General features: G+C 37.5%; 2 protein-coding genes across 2 annotated transcripts; both read left to right on the top strand.

Moving 5' to 3' along the window:
* Window positions 1-2178: 2178 nt before the first annotated feature.
* Window positions 2179-2671, top strand: CBG12242 (the record flags this gene model as incomplete). The annotated part of the gene is made up of 2 exons (XM_002642615.1): window positions 2179-2228; window positions 2548-2671. Coding segments are annotated over 2 exons (174 nt in total), but the record flags the coding sequence as incomplete, so codon positions are not given.
* Window positions 2672-10311: 7640 nt separating this feature from the next.
* Window positions 10312-22086, top strand: CBG12241 (the record flags this gene model as incomplete). The annotated part of the gene is made up of 10 exons (XM_045244528.1): window positions 10312-10342; window positions 10545-10736; window positions 11562-11713; window positions 13053-13153; window positions 13590-13688; window positions 15043-15367; window positions 15969-16157; window positions 17811-18027; window positions 19330-19765; window positions 21861-22086. 10 exons carry the CDS (start codon window positions 10312-10314, stop codon window positions 22084-22086), a joined length of 1968 nt encoding a protein of 655 aa, XP_045094805.1.
* Window positions 22087-22532: the final 446 nt, after the last annotated feature.

Here is a 22532-nt window from a genome sequence, read left to right as displayed (position 1 = left end):
GTGGCGGCGGGGGGAGGCGAGGGAGGAGAAGGGGGAGGGAGAGGGAAATGTTGCCATGTGTTATTGAGTTTTTTGGCACAAAATTTGGAAAAAGGAAAAGAAACCAAAAATTTTTGAATTTTCAAGGGGAAAAAGGAATAGAAACCTAGGTAAACTTAAAGGGATCATATTACAGAAGAGGGTTTCTCAAATAACAACACAAAAAATCGAAATCACTGGGACACGAATGAAAAGAAAAGAGAACAAATGTTTTAAAAGAGAGAGATGTAATAATCTTTGATGTCTCCATCAAAGCCATTTCCTCCTTCTCTTCGAAAAGCCGCCCCATCGATTATCTTTTCGAATCTTTTTTCCGCTTCTTCGGATTTCGATTAGGCCCCCCCTAGGCCTGGCCGTTCATTAAAAGTCACGCGGTTCGGATAACTGGTATTATTCGAAATGGACTATGATGGTCAAAACAACTCTAGACCCCTCTAAAAGTCCTTAAAAACAAAAACAAAAACTACTAAGCGAAGGAAAAATCGAACCCATGACCTCTCGCACGAGAGGTCGCGCTGCACCCAGCTGCGCCACAGCCGACACAAGGAAGCAAGAAGGTGAATGGCATACAAGAGGGTGGCGCTTTTCAACCTTTTTGAGGGGTGGTGGAAAGGTGCGAGGCGAATTTTCAAGAACAAAAAAATCTTAAAACTGCAAAACTGCTGTAACAGATATATGTGGGTCCCTGCCTCTCCGCCTTCTGTTGTTGTTGTTTACACCGCCTATGTTTCTTTTCTCCCTCTCATTTTCCCACACTCTCTCGTCAGTGAACACACTGAAAAAAAAACCAAAAACCGATTGCCTCCTTGAAAACTAAAACTCGTTCTTCTTTTCTTCTTTTTCTTCTTCTCTCTCATAGTCCTTCGAAACTACTAGTACTGAAACTGAAAAGGAGTTCGCGCGAGGCGAGTTCTCTGCGTCTCTCGCTCTCTCTCGCCGTGTAATTTGCAATATACGGGCGGGACACACAGGAAACTAGTACGAAATTCAAATTGCCCCCCGTTTCGTGTTGTTGCTCTGGATGTTTTGATGGAGAAAATCTATAGGAAGGGGTCGACAAGAAGCTAGAGAGTCACGCTTCTCTGGGTCTCCTTCAAAACGCTGTATCTCAAAAACTAAGCAAGCTATCAAAAAAGTTCCAACTGGAAAGTTGTTTTAAATGTTATAAGCTACATTTTGATAGTTAACAACTTTTTGATAGCTCCTCTGGTTTTAGAGATATGCATCTTTAAAGATAGTGCGTCTCTCCGCCTAGTTTACAGGCGCCGATCGTGCGTATTTGAAATTAAGAACAAAAACTAAGAAGACACTGGTGAATCGCGCAGAACACTATATGGGCGCATTGTGGCCCTTACTGTGAATGTGCGCATATAGCGTTCGTTATGCCCGCTATATGGGTTGGTGGTTGCTGGTCNGTGGTGGTGGGCGTTTTGTTAAAGGTGGGGGGACAGGAGATTTTTCGTAGTTTTTTTGTAGCTAGAGTATGCATTCTACCGTGACGGTGTACAACGCTTAATGTCACTCTGCGTACAGATGTCGTCCTCGCCTTTATGTATGCAATCGGGCGTGCGCTTTCTCTTTGCCCGCGTGGCTCAGTCGGTAGCGGCGCCGCACCCTCAATCATCGCCCTCACAAGTTCAACTCCTTGAGGGGCATCTTTGAACGGAATTTCGAGAACATTATTTTTTTCATGTCTCCCCACCTTTAACAGGGAAAGCTTATGCCCCTTCCGTGCTCGCATATAGGATCCATATTCCGTAAACACTCTTATACAATGTCTCTCCGAACCGTTAGCTTTGAACCTATATATCTGGTTTCTTATAAAAGATATCAGAAAGTGGTCAACTGACAAAATGTGTATTATGATATCAAAAGCATTTTGTCAGTTAACAACTTTTCAATATCTTTCACGGGAACCCAGATAAACTGGCTCAAAGTTGAAAGTTACGACGCTCCGATATCCCGCATCGCGCGTTGTTTACCGTAAATCTACACACAGATTTTCGATAAATTTGCAGATATTTTTGCCTATTTTTGTTCGATTTTGTTTGATTTTATACGATTTCATCGGTTATTTTTCTACTGTTTTTACTTGCAAACTCATTTTCATCGTTTCGGCTGAAATCTTCAACGTCTGCACTGGCCACACGACAAGTGAAAGAAGCAGCACCGACAGAAAAAACGAAAAGGTTAGTGAATTTTGTGGTTGAAATGCTCGAAAATGTTTAGAAAAATAAAAACCTGCGAATTTTTTTTTGACTGAAGTTGCAATGAACATTCTACTCTTGTGGCTACAGTCGGCTACAGTGACTTCAGTCTTTCGGAGCTTTTGAAACATTATGATGAAAAACGAGCCAAAATCTGCTAGAGATACCGCTTCACACGAAATTCAGCGCTCTCCATAAATTTATAGGATTTGCACAAGCAGATTCGTTTTCTAAGTACTAGACTTAACAAATTTTCGGTGTGAATAAGTAAAATTATCGAAAATGTTCTAAGTCTTTTCAGTTTTTCAGAAAAAAAAACAACCAAGATCAACTTCTCGATTGGATGGTCGTCTGATGGACGCAAAGAGGGAGAAAGGCAACGAAAAGATGGAGTTCAGCGAGCCAGGAGGCAAAAAAATGTTTAATTTTTTCGCTTTTTCTTTTCTTTTTATGTTTTTTTTCTCTTATTTTTTTTTGTCATTTTATTTTTATTTTCAATGAATTTGTATTGGTGAACTCTATTTTCAGTTTACAGAGAATATTAGGACCTGGGGAGGGGAGGAACTGCTGCTCGGCGGCGTGGATCCTATATGCTTTGGTCGGCGCATGGATCCTATATGCTCGCACAATGCGCCCACATATGTTTCGTATTTCGAGCATATACAACACCGCGCGATCCCATATAACGTTCCTCGCGATCCACCTGTGGACATTGTCGAATGTTCAGGAAACACAAGAATGAAAACTTCTTCCTTTTTTTCTTCTTTTTTCCCTTATTTACGCCTCGGGAATACAGAAAAAAGAAGAAGCCCTTCAGATGACATCAGATGACGTTGGGGAGCGGGTCCCAGTTGGTAAACATGTTGGTTCTTGGTACCTTGGATGATATAATATGCATAGGCTAAAGAGTATTTCGCACTACGAATTCCAGAGATGCTAGACACTCTAGCTTCTCTGGACCTCCTTGTGTGCGCTATCTCTTGCTGAGTTACGAAGTGTGTCAAGTTCAAAGGCGCATACCTCAAAAACTAAAATGGCTATCAAAAAACGATTAACTACAAAAATATAGATCATTAGAAGTTACATATTTATTTAGTTTATCAATTCAAAAACGCTTTACTGGTTTTTAAGTTATGCGCCTTTAAAGTTGATACGCTCCCAAAGCCCGGCTAACAGCTCCTTGAAAACCTCTGCTAACTTTAAAGGCGCATATCTCAAGTTGTAGTAAAGCTATCAAAAAATTGATAACTAACAAAATGTAGAATGTTAAATTTTACATATTTAATTAATAAATCATTTTCAGATTGTTTCATTAGTTCTTGAGTTATGCGTCTTTAAAGTTGACACACATGGCTAAGGGCAAGGGATGTGCGCCTAGGTGGGTGTCCTAACTTTAAAGGCGCATATCTCAAGAACGGCTGAAGCTATTAAGCATTTGTCAACGTCAATAATGTAGAACATTAAAAGTTATATATTTGTATAATTATTACGTTTTGATAGCTCAATTAGTTCTTGAGTTATGTGCCTTTAAAACTGACACACACCTAGAGCCGAGGGGGATGCACCTTGAAGAGTGTTCCTAACTTTAAAGGCGCATATCTCAAAAACGGCTGAAGCTACCAAAATTTTGTTAACTAGAAAAATATTGAGCATTCTATTTTACATATTTTTCTAATTGACTACTTTTTGATAGCTCAATTAGTTCTTGAGTTATGCGCCTTTAAAGTTGACAGGTGTCTTGAAGTACATACGCTCCGAATTTTAAAGGCGCATACCTCAGGATCTAGTAAAGCTATCAAAATTGTGTCAACTAACAAAATATAGAAAAATTTGTCCTTTTTAATTTCCCAATTTCCGATTTTTGACTTGTTCGCGTCAGAGAAGGGAAAAGTGGTGTCACAAAACCCAAAACGTGATAACCGAATTTTCGTTCAGAAAAAACCCCCGACCTTTCACTTCCTGGTATTATCTAGAAAGTAAAAAGAATACAAAAATTGGGTTTTTTTTTTCTTTTCTAGTCGTTAACTCTTTGATGTGAAAAGAGAGAGAGAGAGAGAGAGAGAGAGAGAGAGAGAGAGAGAGAGAGAAAATTCGTCTACAATGTATGATATTTTCCCCTATTTTTCTGCCCATCCCATGAATTTTTTTCTCATTTTTCTGCCATCCCATCACAACGAAAACGTGCCGATTCTCAAAAATTCTCCTCCGTTCAGTTTTTTTTTTCTTTTTCTGTCATCTTCTGCCATTGGCAGAAGAAGAAGAAGAAGAAGAGAAACCAGAAAAAAAACCATCGGCAAAAGAAAACTGGTTCTCCGATTTTCCACTCTTCGTGTATCCAGGAAGAGAGGGATCAACAATCGCGCTCTATTGAGAAAAGCTGAAATTTGAGAAAACTGAACGTTTGCTCCTCACTCGATGATGTGGCACACATAAAGATTGACAAATATGAAACCAAAACTAAAAGTGTATAGTTTTTATTTGACAAACACATTATAGAACGCCTTAAAAGCCCATAAAAAGAAGCCAAAAAAGTTTTAGCCCAAGCAAAACTCGAACCCCTAACCTCTCACACGACAGTCGGCGCTGCACCCGCCTGCGCCACGAGCGACACAGAGGTAGGTGGTGGTGAATGGCGTATACAAGAGGGCCCCGCTTCACAACATTTTTGAGAGTTGTGGGACACCACTGGTGGCAATGTTAGGTTCACTTGATTTTTGGTAAAGTTTCAGGCCTAGGCTCACAACTTAGTTCATTTTGATCCAAATCGAACAAAATTAAACTTTTTGAGCTTGGCAAGTATAGAGCTTTAAAATGAGCATAAACACGACTATAATTGGGGAAAATTGATTTTCCGACTTTTTCAAACCGAAAGCGTTGTGGGGTTGTAATTCAGCCCATTTTGGTCCAAATCACATGAAATTTAATTTTTTGAGTTTCGCAAATCAAGAGCTTTAAAATGAGTATAAAAATTGACTATAATTAAGAGAAAGTGATGTTTAGTCTTTTTTTTTACCTTCATACGTTTAGGCCTATAACTCAGTCCGTTCTCGTCCAAATTGGATAGTAATACTTTTTTTGAATTTTGCTAATTTGGAGTTTCAAAATGAGTATAAACAAGGCTATGTTTGGGCCAAGTTGATTTTTTATCCTTTTCCAGGATTGGGGTCATAACTCGGCTCATTTTGGTCCAAATCGAACAAAACTAATTGTTTTGAATTTAACAAGACACGAGCTTCAAAATGAGTATAAACAAGACTGAAATTGGGAAAATCAATTTTTGGACCATTTTCAGTCTTGGCCCATTAGGTCCATCGGAAAAGCTGAAAACTCACATTTTCCAGATTCTGGAGTCCAAAAGCTAGACTCAATAAGTACAGAAGTATTAAGTAGATCAAAAATCGCGGTTGACTTTTTCCGATTCTCAACGACACTCCAGTCACCGACTAACTATGCGATTTGTGTTTTCTGGCATTTTCAAAAGAGACAGAGAGACAGAGAAAATGCAGCAAAAAAAAAAGAACGGGCGGTTTTGAGAGGAGGGAATGGCAAACAAAAATGAAGAGAAAAGACAGTTCTTTTCAATGGTCGAAACCCCGATTCCCATTCCCCAACAAAATTTTTGTATGGAACGGGAACGGTGGAGAGTCTCTGTCGTCATCAATGGGTATCCGTATAACGCGCACTTCTCAAAAAACTAAAAAAGCTATCAAAAATTTGCAAACTATACAAATGTAGAGCGTAAAATTTTATACATTTCGTTAGTTGACAAAATTTTAGAAGCTTTTATGGTTTTTGAGATATGCGCCTTTAAAGTTGGCGGACCTAATTTTAAGAGGAGAAGCACCAAAATGCGTATATCTCGAAAACCGATTACGTTATCAAAAATCTGTCAACTGTTAAAATGTGTAAAATTTAATGTTCTACATTTATCTGCAATTTTTTTGTTTATAGCTTGAGCCGTACTTGAGATATGCGCTTTTAAAGTTAGGAGGGGTGATTTACCCTCGGTAAGATGGCGTATCAACTTTAAAGGCGCATATCTCTAAAACGGGTAAAGTTATCAAAAAGTTGTTAACAGCAGAAATATGAAAAATAACATTTCACACAATTTACTAATTAACAATTTTGTCCAATCTTCCTTAGTTCTAGAGTTATGCAATATTAAAGCTCAGCGACCGATGGTCCCCTCCCTATTTTTAAAGACGCATAACTCTAGAACTAATAGAGCTAATAAAAAATTGCTAATTACAAAAATGTAAAACATAAAATTATACACATATATCAATTTGAAATTTTGCAGTATCTTTTTTTGTTCTTGAGATATGCGCTTTTAAATCTTCATGTGGCACTTACGCCCTTTTGCTTTAAAGGCAATCTTTAAAGGCGCATATCTCAAAAACCATAAGAGCTTCTGAAATTTAAAAAATAATAAAATGTGTAAAATTTTATAAGCTACATTTTTGTAATTTACAATTTTTTGATAGCTACTTTGGTTTTTGAGATATGCGCCTTTAAAGTTGGCGTGCCTAGTATTGAAGAGGAAGAATGATAACCTCTCGATTTTTGGCCTCATCAGAAGCCCTATTCATACTTAATTTTTATCAATAAAAAACTCTCAATAAGGATTTCTCATGCATTTTAAAAATGATACACAAATTGCTCATCTTCTCCACAAAAAATCCACCAAACTAGACTCTTCGTTAGCTTCGAATCGGGCCAGAGAGGCCAGAAGCCTTGTCTGACACTCTCTCACTTTCCCGTCCTCTCTCGGAGCCAGGAGCCAGTGGAGAAATGGGGGCGAATGCATGGAGCACACGGAGCAACAAAAAAAGTGACCCCTCGAAGAGAGAAAAGAGGCAGAAAAGTCATGTGACTGACCAGGGATCGGCTTGACAAAAAAAAGACGGGCGGCTCGCTTTTTTTTGGGTCTTGAGGTGAGAAATTCATGTGAAATTCACAAAAAATTATAAAAGTCCAAAAAAATCCACTTTCAGACTATTTCGACCACCCATACAGGATTTTTTGAGTCAATAGAAAGCGGAAAAATCGGGAATCAAACGGTGTTTGTCAAGGAAATTTTCGAAAATAATAGATTTTTAGGTGATAAGAAGGAATAAAGTTCGTTATCAGAAAAGTTTCTCAACATTTTGACAGGTTCATATTCGAATGCTGGATTACTGTAGAAAAATGGAAAAGAGGTGGAGCTTCATGGAGAAGGTCTGAGTCTCAAATTTAAATGCGCATAACTCAAAAACGATAAAAGCTATCAAGAACTTGTCAACTACAACATTGTAGAGCATTAAATTTTACATATTTTTGTAGTTAAAAATTTTATAATAGCTCATCTAGTTTTTGAGTTATGCGCCTTTAAATTTAAGGCGCGCCTGAGCCGGCGATGAGGTGGCGGCGGCTGCCGCCGCAAGCTTCCTAAAGAAGCGTGCCAACTTTAAAGGCCCATATCTCACAGATAGTAACAGCTATCAAAGAATTGTCAACTACAGAAATGTAAAAAATCAAATTTTACATACTTTCATATTTGACAATTTTTGATAGCATCCTTTGTTTCAGAGTTGTGCGCCTTTAAAGTTGATGCGCGCCAAATACGGAGGGACCTTGAAGGAGTGTTCTAACTGAAAACGCTTGTATCTCAAAAACGGTAAAAGCTATCGAAAAATTGTCAGCTACAAATATTTAAAGCGTAAAATTTAACACATTTATGTGCTTTACTATTTTAGATAGCTTTTCTAGTTTTTCAGTTATGCGCCTTTAAAGTTGACGCGCGCATGAGCAGCGGGGAGTGGCGGCTGCAAAAAGCGTTCTAACAGAAAACGCTCATATCTCAAAAACAGTGGGAGCTATCAAAAAGATGTCAACTGAACAATTGTAAAGCAATTAATTTCACACATTTCTGTAGTTTTTGATTTTTAGATATTTTTGTTGGTTATTGAGATTTGCGCCTTTAAAGTTGATGCGCCCCAAAGACGGGGGAGAGGCGCTTTGGGAGGGACCTTGACTGAAAACGCTCGTATCTCAAAAACGGTAAAAGCTATCAAAAAATTGCTAACTACAAGAATGTAAAACGTAACATTTAACACATTTTTGTCCTTTACTACTTTTAGATAGCTTTTCTAGTTTTAGAGATATGCGCCTTTAAAGTTTACGCGCGCCTCAGCCGTCGGCAGCTGCGGCCACAGGCAACTTAAGGAAGCGTGCCAACTTTAAAAGCGCATATCTCAGAAACGGTTAGAACTATCAAGAAAGTGTCAATTACAAAAATGTAGAACATAAAAGTTTACATTTTTTGTAATTTATCACTTTTTTGTAGCTTCGCTAATTTTTGAGATATGATCCTTTAAAGTTGGGGTGCTTCTCCCGCTGGCGCGTCAGCTTTAAAGGCGCATATCTCAAAACCTGAAAAAGCTAGATAAAAGTGTTAAAATACAAAAATGTGTAAAATTGAACGGTCTACATTTTTTCAGTAAGTAACTTTTTGATAACTCTTCTAGATTTTGAGTTATGCGCCTTTAAAGTAAAAAGGCGCATTAACCTTCGTGAAGGGTATCCCAAGCTTATCAATAGAGCGAATTTGTAAAAATCAAAATTTCCAAAAAAAACTAACCTGCGTATATCTAGATATGGAATCATCGTTGCTTCTGGATTGGAGATTCAGCAGGCTTCTGGAACCAAAATTTAAAATTTTTGCAAAAAAAAAATCCTGTCGAAGCAAAAAAAAGTTCGATGGTGGCGATGTGTGTCACATCACAAAAAGTCAAGTGACACAGAAAAAAACGAGAGAGTGGGGAATTTGAGAGATTTAGAGAAAGAAAATGTTTAGTGTGCAAATCAAATACAGTGGAGGAAGAAAGGAGAACTTTGATTCCTAATATTTTGTATTTTTCGTACAAAAAATTTATAGAAGAGATTGCTCATGCTTAAATTTGAATCAGTCATTGTTAAAATTGTGAACTACAGTACCTGGAATTATGAAAAAGTTTCAATTGGGGAAAAAAGTTCTAGAAGGTCCAATTTTTCAAAAAAAGTTTTTGTTTCAAAAAACGTCCTGAAAACCCTATCAAGGTTTCATAGAAACTGAATAGCGATGGCGACACACATTCTCCTCACTCTATCTTCTTTTTTTCCCCTCTGCCACAAACAACAACGAAATAGTGTGATGAGTGACAGAGAAAAGATGGGCGGTATTTATTGAGTGAGTGCGGGAAGAAGAGGAAGACGGGCGGTCACTTTTTTTGAGCGACCGATGATCAAAAGAAAGCAATTTTACAATACTACAAGCGCAGAAAAACAAAACAAAAAGGAAATAGGCGGGGAGTCGAACCCGGGAGGCTCTCCACCGGTGGGGTTCAAAAGCAGGCTCGTTAGCTAGTCGGCCACGCGTGCAACTCTTTACAAAGGGGCGGAAGGCGGATATGAATGTGTGGCGCGCGGAAAGAAATCGGAGAGGGAGGAGGAGGAAAATCTGGAAAATAGGAATATTCGAATTTGAACAAAAACAGAAAAACCTTATTTATATCATAAATTATATTAAAAATATATATTAAAAATGGTCAGAAAAGGGTTGTTTTTCAATGAAAAAAAAAAGGAGAATCTGGAAAAAAATCGAAAAACTACAAAACTTCAGAAATTTAGAAATTCCGAAATTCCAGAATTCCGAAAATTTTGAAAAATAGAAGTTCAGAAATTCAGAAGTTTTGAAATTCTAAAAATTTGTTTTTTGTTTCGTAAGAATTTCAAGTTCTCATAGATTTTCCAGTTTTTCAAAAACAACGTTTTCCTTATTTTTTGTGTAATTTTCTTGTTTTTTTCTTTTTCCCAATTTTTCACTTTTTCTACCCGAAAATCTAGTTCAAAACCCGTCCAAACTCCAAAAGTCTCCTTTTCCCCTCCGAGCCTTCAAAATTCAAATCTCCCTCGCTTTTTCTTGTCCAACAGAGCGCGCTTGCAATCTCTGCTGCAAGTCATGCATTATTTTCGACAACTCTGTTCTACACAATTTCCGACTTATTTTTCGACTGAAAATCGATAAAATCGACAATTTCAGACTCCAATGGCGGCGCCTTTGTTGGGCAGTCATGAAGGTAGGCGGCATATTTATTGGTTTTTTGGAAAAATGTTTTCAGCTCTGGACATAGAAAAAATAATTTAAATACATAGAAAAGTGGAAAAGGATGATGAAATATATGAAACAAACACTAAAAAATTCAGAAAATCACAAAAAAATCAGTTTTAAAATCAAAATTCTTCAATTTTGATCAATTTTCTGTAAAAAGAAGCTTCCAGGCGTCTCTTGCGACGGATGTAGCATCACGGCGTTTGTCGGAAACCGCTACAAATGCCTTCGATGCGGTGACTACGATTTATGCTTCTCGTGCTACACAACTAAGAATTTTGGGGACCAGACGGCGGCACTGGACTCTTTGCCCCATGATGAGACGCATCCCATGCAGTTGATAATGACAGCGAGCGATTTTGGTGAGGAATTTAGCATTGAGACCTTAAAATTCAAATTTCCCGCCAAATTTCACCCTAGAGCCTTCTAGAAGCAGTATAAAATGTATTTTTAAGCTGAACACTTGATTTTTTTCATTTTTAGAGCTAAAAATCTTCAAAAGGCTGAAAATAAGGCATTCAAACTGAGCAAGTTCAAATTTCCCGCTAAATTTCACTCCAGAATCTTCCAGAAGCCCATTTTGGTAACGAAATCCGGAAAAATGAAGAAAAATCTCAACGTATCGAAATTGATGATTTTGGACCAAAAATCATAATTTTGGGTTGAAAAATGACAAATTTAGACTCCAAAATACCTTTTTTCTGTCTCAATTTTCATGTTTTTTGACCCAAAATTGACGATTTCAGACCCAAAAATACCTAGTTTTGTCTCAAAAATTCGCCAGTTTCAAACCCAAATATCGCAATTTTTGGCTTTAAAATTCAAGATTTTAGACCCAAAAACATCGAAATTCTGACTTGAAATTGGCGATTTTTGACCCAAAAATACCAATTTTCGACTTTGAAATTCAAAATTTTTAGGCCAAAATTAACGATTTCGAGCCTAAAAATCCGATTTCCAGCCCTCAAAAATCTGAAATTTTGGTCTTCGAATTCAAGTTTTTGGTCCCAAAAATGACTAATTTCGAAGCCAAATTTTGGTAGGAATTTGGCCTGAAAATTTTGATTTTTTCATATCTGGAGCTCAAAATCCTGATTTTTTGATTTTTCTCGTTCTTAGTGTCTAAAAATGAAATTTAGGTTGAAAAATTCAAATTTCCCGCCAATTCTCACCCCAGAATCTTCCAGAAGCCGTGTACGAAGGCGATCCGAGTCGACGGTACGACGAACGCAAAATCGTCTCGTTCATTTGTCCGTATTGCAATGAAAATGGTTTCTCGGAGCGCGGATTCGGGATTCATGTCACGACAGCCCATGTGGACCCTCCAGAATTCAATGTGGTGAGTGTCTTGGACTAGAAATTGGCTGAAAATTGGCTGAAAATGACTGAAAATGGTCTAAAAAAGTTCAAAATTGGCTAAAAATGGTCCAGAAATCTGGAAAATCAGTTTTCAAGTCACCTGAAATGACCCAAAATCGATTTTATTTCCCGTTGAAAAAAGTCTAAAAATGACTTAAAATCGTCCAAAACTGGTCGAAAATTGTTAAAAATCAGTGAAAATGGTTCAAAATTAACTAAAAAAAGACCTGAAAATTCTCAAAAAACGGTTTCAAATCTGTCGAAAATCGATAAAATGACTGAAAAATTCAATGTGGTGAGGGTTTTTGACTGAAAGTTGGCTGAAAATCGGTTTAAAATGACTGAAAATGGTCCAGAAAGCTTCAAAATTGGTTAAAAATGCTCAAAAATAGTCTAAAATGACCCGAAAAATCCGATTTTTCACCTCGAAAATCGTCTTAAAATAGTTCAAATTGTCACTAGAAAGACTGAAATTGGTCTGAAAATATCGGAAAATCGACCAAAATTAGCGGATAATGGTCAAAAAAGGTCCAAAATAGACCTAAAAGTGATCTAAAATTGTTGAAAATCAGTGAAAATAGTTGGAAATTGACTGGAAAATGTTCGAAAGAGGGTCTTAAAAACACTGAAAATGGCATTTTTTGGTCAATTTTTCAGATTTTCTCCCTATTTTTCAGTCAAAAATGGTCTAAAACACTTTAAAACTGGCCGAAAAGCGTTGAAAGTCGGTAAAATTGGTACAGAATCAATCAAATTTAAAAAGTTACAAAATTATTTTTTTTTTCCCAATTTTTAAACAATTTTTCAATAAAAAATTGCTCTTCTCCGGTTCAAAATCGACACGGAAATAGCCCAAAAATGCGCAAAAATGGACTAAAAAAAGGTTTAAACCCTGAAAAATCCATAAAAATGAATCAAATTTAGCCAGAAAACGTTTCAAAAATTCTACAAAAAATGGCCTGAAAGCCTTAAAAATAGCCTCGAAAATGATCTAAAAGGACTGAAAACCCATTTTTTCAGCCTAAAAATAGCTTGAATTTACCCTAGAAACGGACAAAGTTGGCTGAAAATAGGCTTTCTTTTGTCGAAATTGACTGTAAATGGTTTAGCAAGGTTCGAAAGTGGCATGGAAAAATGGCCGAAATTCTGTCATAATAGTCCAAAATTAGCAAAAAACGTCCCTAAAATGCTCAAAAATGGTAAATTTCCTGGGTTTTTCTTCGATTTTCCAGTCGAAATTGACCGAAAAAGGTCCCTAAAATGCTCAAAAAAAGCTATAAAAACGCAAAAATAGCCAAAAACCCCCATTTCTTTTCCAGATTTGCCCCCTCTGCATTGGAATTTCCGACTCGCAGGACCACAGTCTGCCGCGGGAAACCGAGAATTTGTGCTCGCATTGGATAGGACATCACGGCGGAATGTGAGTCTCTTCAAAATTGGATTTTCATGTCTCAAAATTGCCATTTCAGGCCCCAAAATGCCTATTTTCGGTCTCAATTTTCATGTTTTTCGACCCAAAAATACCTAATTTCGGCGTCGAAATTGACGATTTCGAGCTCAATAATGCGACTTTTGGACCTGAAATTCAAATTTTTGGGTCTCAAAATTGATGATTTTAGACCTAAAAACACCAATTTCGATTGGAATTTTAAGCGAAAAAATCTTTAAAAACACTCATTTTTTAGCCAAAAATTGATTTATTGAAATCGGTTTTCTCGAAACAACAGCTGTTAAAAATGAATATTAAAGCGATTTTTTCAATTCCAAAAATTTTTAAAATTGTCCTCAAAGTCCTCCTCCTCCGCCTAACCTATGTTTCCTATGTTTCTTTTTGTCTGATAAAATAAGAAATTCAGGGAAGCCGTGGGTCTTTCGGACTATCTAAACACACTATGGCCTAGGTATGGTGGTGGTCGTGGGAGTAATGGAAGAGGAGGACAATACACTCTTTCGAGGTACCTTAGACACGATTTTTAGTAGGAAAATGGGGATTTTTAGGGATGAAAATGCGGATTTTAGACTTGAAAATTCAAGATTTCAGACCTAAAAATGTCAAATTTCGGCCTCAATAAATATGCGATTTTCGGATATAAAAATTAGATTTTTAAGTCGTCTCAAAATGGATGATTTAACATCCGAATAACGTATTTTTGACTTGAAAATTGAACATTTTAGGTCTAAATATAGCTAATTTCGACTTGAAAATTGATGATTTTAGATCCAAAAATACCAGTTTTCGACTTTGAAATTCAGGATTTTTAGGTCTGAAAATAACCTAATTCAAGGCCAAAATTAATGATTTTCGACCAAAAAACGCGGATTTTAAACATGAAAATTGAACTTTTCAGAGCAAAAAATCACGACTTTCGGCCTCAAAATTGACGATTTCGAGCCTAAAAGTTCCAAAAATCCCAATTTTCGAGGTCAAAATTAACGATTTTAAACTCGAAAATGCGGAAATTTGGATACAAAAATACCTAATTTTGGTCTCAAAATTGACAATTTTAGCCCCCAAAATGTCTATTTCATTCTCAATTTTCATGTTTTTCGACCCAAAACTATCTCATTTCGGCGTCAAAATTGACGATTTCGAATGCAAAAATGCGCTTTTTGGACGTGGAAAATTGCAATTTCAAGACATTTTTGACCTAAAAATTGGATTTAAAATTGCAAAATTTTCGATTTTTAGATCAAAAAATGTTGACCTATTGGCGCCAAAAAACGCAACTTTTTGGTTGCAAAATTTATAAATTTTGCACAATTTTCTCACTTTTTTTTTAGTTTCAAACTCCCATCAAAACCTAATTTTAAGGTTAAAAATTGGGCTTTTAGAGCTCAAAATTGCCTTTAGAATAAGCTTTATTCCCTCCTAAAACCTCTGAAATGCTCCAGACTCGAAGGCAAGTTATCTCATTTCAGCGTCAAAATTGACGGTTTCAGACCCAAAATTCAGAGTTTTGTTTCTCGAAATTGATGATTTTGGACCAAAAAATCATAAATTTGGGTTGAAAAATGACGATTTTTGACCCAAAAATGACTAATTTCAAAGCCGAAATTGACGATTTTTAACCCAAAAATACCTAGTTTTGTCTCAAAAATTCGTCAGTTTCAAACCCAAATATCGCAATTTTTGGCTTTAAAATTCAAGATTTTAGACCCAAAAACATCGAAATTCTGACTACTTGAAATTGGCGATTTTCGATCCAAAAATACCAGTTTTCGACTTTGAAATTCAGGTTTTTAAAGTCTAAAAATAACCTATTCCAAGGCCAAAATTGACGATTTCGAGCATAAAATTCCGATTTCCAGACTCGAAGGCTACCGTCCCAACGACGCTCTAGCCAACTCAACCCGTCCAGCGAATCGTCGACCAATGCTCGCGAGACGAACTCAACGAGCCGGCACCGCCCGAACGACAGGTATCACGGGACGCACGATTCCAGAAGACATTGGGGAATTAATGCGACAGGATGGTACTGATGAGATTAGGAGAATGGCGGAGATGTTGTCAGTACCACATGCAGCAGCTGCAATGGCACGGAATGCTCAGAGAATGATGGCGGCGGCCGGGTTTGAACGGGCTGCCGTGGTGCTGGAGAGCTCGTTGGCCATGCAGGATCAACAGGTTCAACAGGTATCGGTTTTCAGCATACTCGTAACGGGCCGGACCGGGCTTTTTTCCATATTTCGAAGGCCCGGCGGACCCGTCATTTCACAAGTTTTGAAAATTTCAAAAAGCTCATAAAGGGGTTGACACCTTTATGCGATTTTTTTCGATCAAAATTTTTTTCGAGTTTTTTTAAATATATTTTTTGATCAAACAGACAGACAATCCAAAAAAACAAAAAAAAATTGAGAAAATTAAATTGGGAGCTCAAAATTTGGCAATTTTACAAGTATGGTTTTCAGGGGAAATGGGGCTTGAAAGAGCTGAAAAAAGTCAAAATTGGCTAGAAATCTACTCCTAACTTTGACCCAATTTATTTCGACTTCTGTAAAAGATATAAAAAAGGTGTCAACTGACAAAATGATCATCATGACATCAGCAACGTTTTATCAGTTGACCACTTTTTAATATCTCTCACAGGAACCGAGATACTTTGGATGCGAAATTGGACCCATTAAACATTGAAAAATGAATTTTCAGACTATGATTTTGGAAGCTCAGAATTCAAAAATTCGAGATTTCAACCCCAAAAATTGACTTTCCAAGCTCTAAAACCCCAATTTTCCAGGTGATCCGACCGCTCCCGATGGTCCCAATCTATCCGCCGACATCTGACGATTCGGGTGATGAGACGACGCCACGTCCGGCTGCCGATTCAGCTGATGAGGAGGAGGAAGACGACGATGATGACGACGACGAGGATCAGACGTCGTCAGAAGATGGAAATGAGATTCGGGAGATTTTCGAGAAGGCGGCGGTGAGATTTCTTTTGCATGAATTTAGGTCAAAATGAGCTAAAATTGCTTAAAATCACCGAAATTCGGGTTTAATTGACCTCAAAGTGCGTAAACTAGCTGAAAATTGAGTCAAAAATTGCTAAAAATGACCTGGAAAAATCTAGGTCACGACCTAAAAATTTAGGCCAAATCTAGGCCATGATCTGCAAAATTTTGGTCATGACCTGGAAAAATCTAGGTCATGACCTAGAAAAACCTAGGTCACGACCTAAAAATCTAGGTCATGACCTGGAAAAATCTAGGTCATGACCTGGAAAAATCTAGGTCACGACCTAAAAATCTAGGCCAAGACCTAAAAAAATAGGTCATGACCTGGGAAAATCTAGGCCATCTATGTCATCTAGAACGTAAAAAATCTAAGTCACGACCTAAAAAAATCTAGGCCGTGATCTGGAAAAATCTAGAGAAATCTAGGTCATAACCTAAAAAAAAGCTAGGTCATGACCTGGAAAAATCTAGGTCATGACCTAAAAATAGGTCATGACCTGGAAAAATCTAGGTCATGGATCCCTCTTTTTTCTCTTTTTTTTTCCTCAAAAATCTTCAAATTTTGACCTCCAAAAATTCTAAAAATTCCATTGCTGACCTCATCAGAAGCCTCGCAATTCACCTTTTATCAAATGGGTCTTATCTCTTCTTCTTCTTCTTCTGATCATATCAATTAGATGCGAATCCCCTAAAAAATCCCATTGAAAATGCTTATTTTCAGCACTAATCCCCCCCCCCCTGGAATCCCCTCTTTTTGTTTTGACGTAGATTGAGATTTGAAGAGCAGGGATTCTCGTTTTGAAAGGACAAAGATAATGACAGGGGATTAGGAGGATTAATCAAAAAGGATTAGAAAATGCCAAAAAAACTGAAAAATGGTCAGAAATTGGCTGAAAATGGTCAAAAATGGCTGAAAACGGTGGGAAATTGGCTGGAAATGGTTTAAAGACGGTTGAAATGAAACCGAAATTTGTTGAATTTTGTTCAATATTTGGATAAAAATCACTAAAATTCGACGAAAATGATCTGAAATTGTCCGAAAATAAGCTAAAAATGATTTAAAAATGGCTGAAAATTGGATAAAAATCGCGAAATTTTGCTGAAAAACGACTTAATTTTGACTGAAAATGGTCAAAAAATGGCTGAAAAAATGACCCCGAATGATACAAAATGGAAGAAAATTGGCTTAAAACTGGCTGAAAACTATCTTTAGTCCAAAATAGCATAAAAATGGTCCTAAATAGTCCAAAATTGGCTGAAATTGGCTGGAAATTGGATAAGAATGACGAAATTTTGCTGAAAAAACGGCTCAATTTTGGCTGAAAATGGGTCAAAAATGATGGAAAATGACTGAGAATGGTTGAAAAATGGCTGAAAATGATCCCAAATGATCCAAAATGGAAGAAAATTGCCTTAAAATTGACTGAAATTGACTTAAATTGGCTGAAAATTGACCCTAGGCGGTCGGAATTCTCTCAAAATCGAAAATAAACCGAAACATAGCTTTAAACCTGTCAAAAATCAGCTGAAAATGTTTGGAAATTGGCTTAAAAATCCACCCAGAACTGTCCAAATCACTCTAAAAATCTGTAAATTGCGCTTTCAAAATCCGCTCATGTTTCCAGGCCATCACCGAAGACGACGAGCTGAAAAACGACGCGTTCTGGCAGACGATAAAGACGCGAATCACGCCAGAAGAGGTTTCCCTTCTTCTGGAGACACTGAAGACGTCGACGAAGCCAAAAGAAGAAAGAGGAGACGACCGGATTTTGCCGGTTTGGACGCAGCGGCCGCTGAAACCCACGGTTGGAGCGCAAGTGACCACGATTCCTGATGCGGATGGTAGGAGATTTTTGAAAATCTAGGAAAAATGGTCCAAAATGGCTTGAAATTGGTCCAAAGTGACCTAAAAATTGTCCCAAATGGCTTGAAAATAATCCGAAATGACCTAAAAAGGATCCAAATCGGTCCTAAAAGCCTTAAAAATGGCCTGAAAACGGTCATAAATGGTCTTGAAATGATCCAAAATTTCATAAAGATAGTCACTCAAATGTTCCAAAATGGGCTAAAAATGATCCGGAATTGGCTAAAAATGATCCAATTTGCTTCAAAACAGCCTAAAAATGGCCCTAAAACTCTTGAAAATAGTCATAAATTGCCTAAAAAGAACCCAAATAGACCTGAAAAACGTCCTTACATGGTTTAAATGAGGATATTAACGGTTCAAAATGGTCTTAAATGACCTAAAAATGATCTAAACTTGCCCAATAAGAATCCAGAAAAGTCTAAAAATGGTCGAAAATGGCCTAAAATTAGCCTTAAATGGGTTACAACAGGCTTAAAATAGTTCGAAATGACCCAAAAATGGTCAAAAATAACTTAACATGGTCCAGATGGGCCTGAAACACCAAAATGGTCTAAAATAGCCTAAAAATGATCCGGAATAGTCTTAGGTCAATTTTTCGGCAATTTCAGATCTTTTATAAGATATTTTGGGCATTTTTAGGTCAATTTTTAGGCTACTTAGAATCATTTTTAGGTCAATTTTGACTATTTTTAGGGCACTTTAGGCAATTTCAGGCATTTTTAGGTCAATTTTTAGGCAATTTCAGACCGTTTATAGGGTATTTTGGGTCATTTTTAGGTCATTTTAGGCATTTTCAGGGAAATTTTCGACTATTTTCAGGGAATTTTTAGGCATTTTAGGCAATTTCAGATCTTTTATAGGATCTTTTGGGTCATTTTTAAGCCATTTTAGGCTTTTCTATGTCAATTTTGACTATTTTTAGGGCATTTTAGGCATTTTTAGGTCAATTTTTAGGCAATTTCAGATCTTTTATAAGATATTTTGGGTCATTTTTAGGTCATTTTAGGCTTATTTAGCTTGATTTCGACCATGTTCAGGAAATTTAAGGCAATTTCAGGCATTTTTAGGTCAATTTTTAGGCAACTTCAGATCTTTTATAGGATGTTTTGGGCCATTTTTAGGTCATTTTAGGCATTTTTTGTCGATTTGGATTATTTTCAGGTCATTTTAGGCAATTTCATGCATTTTCAGGTCAATTTTTACGCATTTTGAGATCAATTTTAATACTATATAGGACCATTTTTGAGCCCCAAACCCCCAATAAATCGATATTCCAGGCGATCAAGGCTGGCTGCCCCTGTGCCTCGAAACCACGCCCCTTCGATCCACTGGCTGCGGAGGCTACTGGTCCGACAAACGATTTCTACGTCCTCGAAAGATGCAGAGAGAGCAATCGGTGGCGAGTTCGAATGCTGAAATCATGGAAAAAGCGGAAATTGCAATGGCGCTCTGTCGAGCAACCACCCAGCATCAACCCGATTTCTCGGATGTCTCAAAACCCGACGTCGCGCTTCGAGAGGCATTGAAACACTTGAATTTGGGAGAGAAACCCGAGAGAATGAAGGAATATCTGGCGGCCGAGGAGGTTGTGCATCGGCCGGAACGCGATCCGTTGACATTGGAAAGTGTGGAGATTCCGGATTTCACCGCCAGAGGATATGGACAAATTGTTGATGGGGTGGTTACGTTGGGGGTGGTGCCGGAGGCTGATGAGTTAGTTTTTTGACAGGAAATTTGGAAAAAAAAAACCCCAAAAAATCATGAAAATCGGCAAAAAATAAGCCGAAAAGAGTGAAAAATACCGTAGTTTGTAGTCTTTGTAGTCTTTGAAGTCTTTGAAGTCTTTGTAGTCTTTGTAGTATTTGTAGTCTTCGTGGTCCTTGTTGTCTGTGTAGCCTTTGTAGTATTTGTAGTCTTTGTAGTATTTGTAGGCTTTGTAGTTCGTAGTCTAAAACGTCTGATTGCGAAATGGCCACATTTTCAAACAATGAAGTTTCGACACCACCTCTACAACAAGACTACAAACTACAAACTAAAAAAACTACGAGCTACGAAAATCTGAAATTCCAGAAAATTCAGAAATTCAGAAGTTTTCAAAATTTATTTTGACACCAAAAACTCAAAAGACTACAACAAAGACTAAAAAAGCTACAAACTACAAAAATCTGAAAATTCGGAATTCAGGAATTTTTGAATTTTGTAAATTTTCAGATTGTTTCAATTTTTTGGAATTTTTAAAATTTTCAATTTGAAATTGTTGAACTTTTTTGGAAGACTACAAACTACAAAAACTACAAAGACTACAAACTACAAAAAACCTGAAATTCCAGACATTCAAAACTTTTGAATTTGGTGAAAACTTTGAAAATTAGAAGTTTTCAAAATTTCCAAAAATTCAAAAAGACTACTAAGGCTACCGACACTACAAAAACTACAAACTACAAATAGAACAAACTGCTCTAGAAAATTAGAAAAATTCAGGATTTTCAAAACTCTCAAAAACTTGGAAACTACAAAAGCTATTAGGTTGGCGGGAAAGTCTTTGTCACTTTTTCAATAGTTTATTTCTCAAAGAAAAAATAACCGAATAATTAATTATATTGTCCATCATTATCAACAACATGTCTCCAACGTTCCCTCAATTTATGGATTCCATTGCGGTAGAATCCAGCCGGGCGTGAGGCAAAGTATTGTTTGAGTGCCGCTTCGACCGCTCCACGGGAATTGAAGCTTCTTCCTTCGAAGGCACGTGTCATATCGCCAAATAACCAATAGTCGGAAGGAGCAAGATCAGGAGAATACGGGGGGTGAGGGAGAACATTCCATCCATATCCCATCAGCTCCTGCTTCACTTGTTTCGAAACATGTGGGCGAGCGTTATCATGTTGATAGTACACTTTCTTGTCTTTCAGGGCCGAACGGTCGACTGCTTTCTTGAGGTTTCGTAGTTGAGTAGTGTAGAGGTCTCCAGTTATTGTTTTGCCCTCGGGCAGAAGTTCCCAGTAGATGGGGCCGTCCACTCCCCACCACACAGAGAGCATAACTTTTTTCGGATGAAGGCCGGGTTTGGGGACATCCTGTGGGCTCTCTCCTTCTCCAACCCACTGGGATTTCCTGTGGTGATTATCGTAGAAGACCCACTTCTCATCTCCGGTTATTAGCCGGTCCAGCCATCGATCGCCCGCGTGGAGAGTGAGAAGAGTAATCGAATCGTCGACTCGGCGGTCAAGGTTGGCTTGAGTCAGGTGATGACGTATGAATCGACCAAAAAGTTTTCTCATTCCAAGAGACTTCAAACCTTCAAGGACTGTGCTATGGTGAACTCCGAATGTGACAGCTAGTTCACGGCTAGATTGAAATGGATCCGATTGCAATGCGTGCTTCAGCTTGTCCAAATCCAACTCACGGGGTCTCCCAGAGCGATCCTTTTCATCGAGCGAGAAGTCATCTTTTTCGAAACGATGGAACCAATTGCGAATAGTATTGTAGTGAGGGGCATGTGTGTTGTACACATTCTTCAAGAAAGTTTCCGAATCCTTCATCGTGGTGTGAGATAGGAAGAGGTAAATCAAAACATGTCTGATGTGAATAGCAGTGGGAACAAACATATCGTTTCAATTACAGATGAGGAGCAGGGAAGGAAATGGGGACTTGTTTATATGGAAGGTTCTTATCACCTTGTTATTCACTAGAGTCGATATCATACACAGCCTCCATATACGAGAACAGTGATTAAACAAACAGAGTGACAAAGACTTTCCCGCCAACCTAATACAAAGGCTACAAGCTACAAAAACCTATATTTCAGAGCCATTTCCCATTCGGAAGACGAAGAAGAGGCTGCGGCGCTCCGGCGTCGTGGTGGCACGACGACGGACGGCGAAGAGACTTCTGGAGACGAGGAATCTGAAAATGACGACGACGACGACGATGATGATACACAGAACGACGAAGAAGAAGATGATGATGACGTGGATGATGATGATGATGATGATGGAGGCAGTGTGGATAGCTCGATTCTCAATCCTAATTGATTTTTGAAATTTTTGAATTTTTCATAAAATTTTTTTTCAAAAATTGCTTTTTTTTGTCAGTTTCTTTGTGTAGAAATCCATTATTTTTTTCGCCGATTTCCTCCTGATTTTTAAAGAAATTTTGTAATTTTTGAATTCAAATTTCCCGCCAAAGGTCCCTTTTTCAGCTATTTTTTTTCTAGATATTTTTGTGTACAAAACAACAAAAATTGGCTCATTTTTTTTGTAATTTTCCCCCTAGAATTGGCTATTCTTTTGACTATTTCTTATTGCTCACTCTCCGGTTTTCATCCAATCCTCTTTTTGTCATAAAAATGACTATTTTCGAAAAATAATTTTCAAAAAAAAAATCCCCAAAAAATTCCCCAAAAAAAATGGGCCGAAAATTGGCTCAGTTAGCTAATTTGGCTTGACATTTAGAATCCCAGAAAAATAAATTTTTTTGG

Source organism: Caenorhabditis briggsae (genome assembly GCF_000004555.2).
Source record: "Caenorhabditis briggsae complete genome, chrIII, whole genome shotgun sequence".
Taxonomy (NCBI): Eukaryota; Metazoa; Nematoda; class Chromadorea; order Rhabditida; family Rhabditidae; genus Caenorhabditis; species Caenorhabditis briggsae.
The sequence above is the reverse complement of the archived record's forward strand: the minus strand, read 5'-3'. Positions and strand labels throughout refer to the sequence as shown.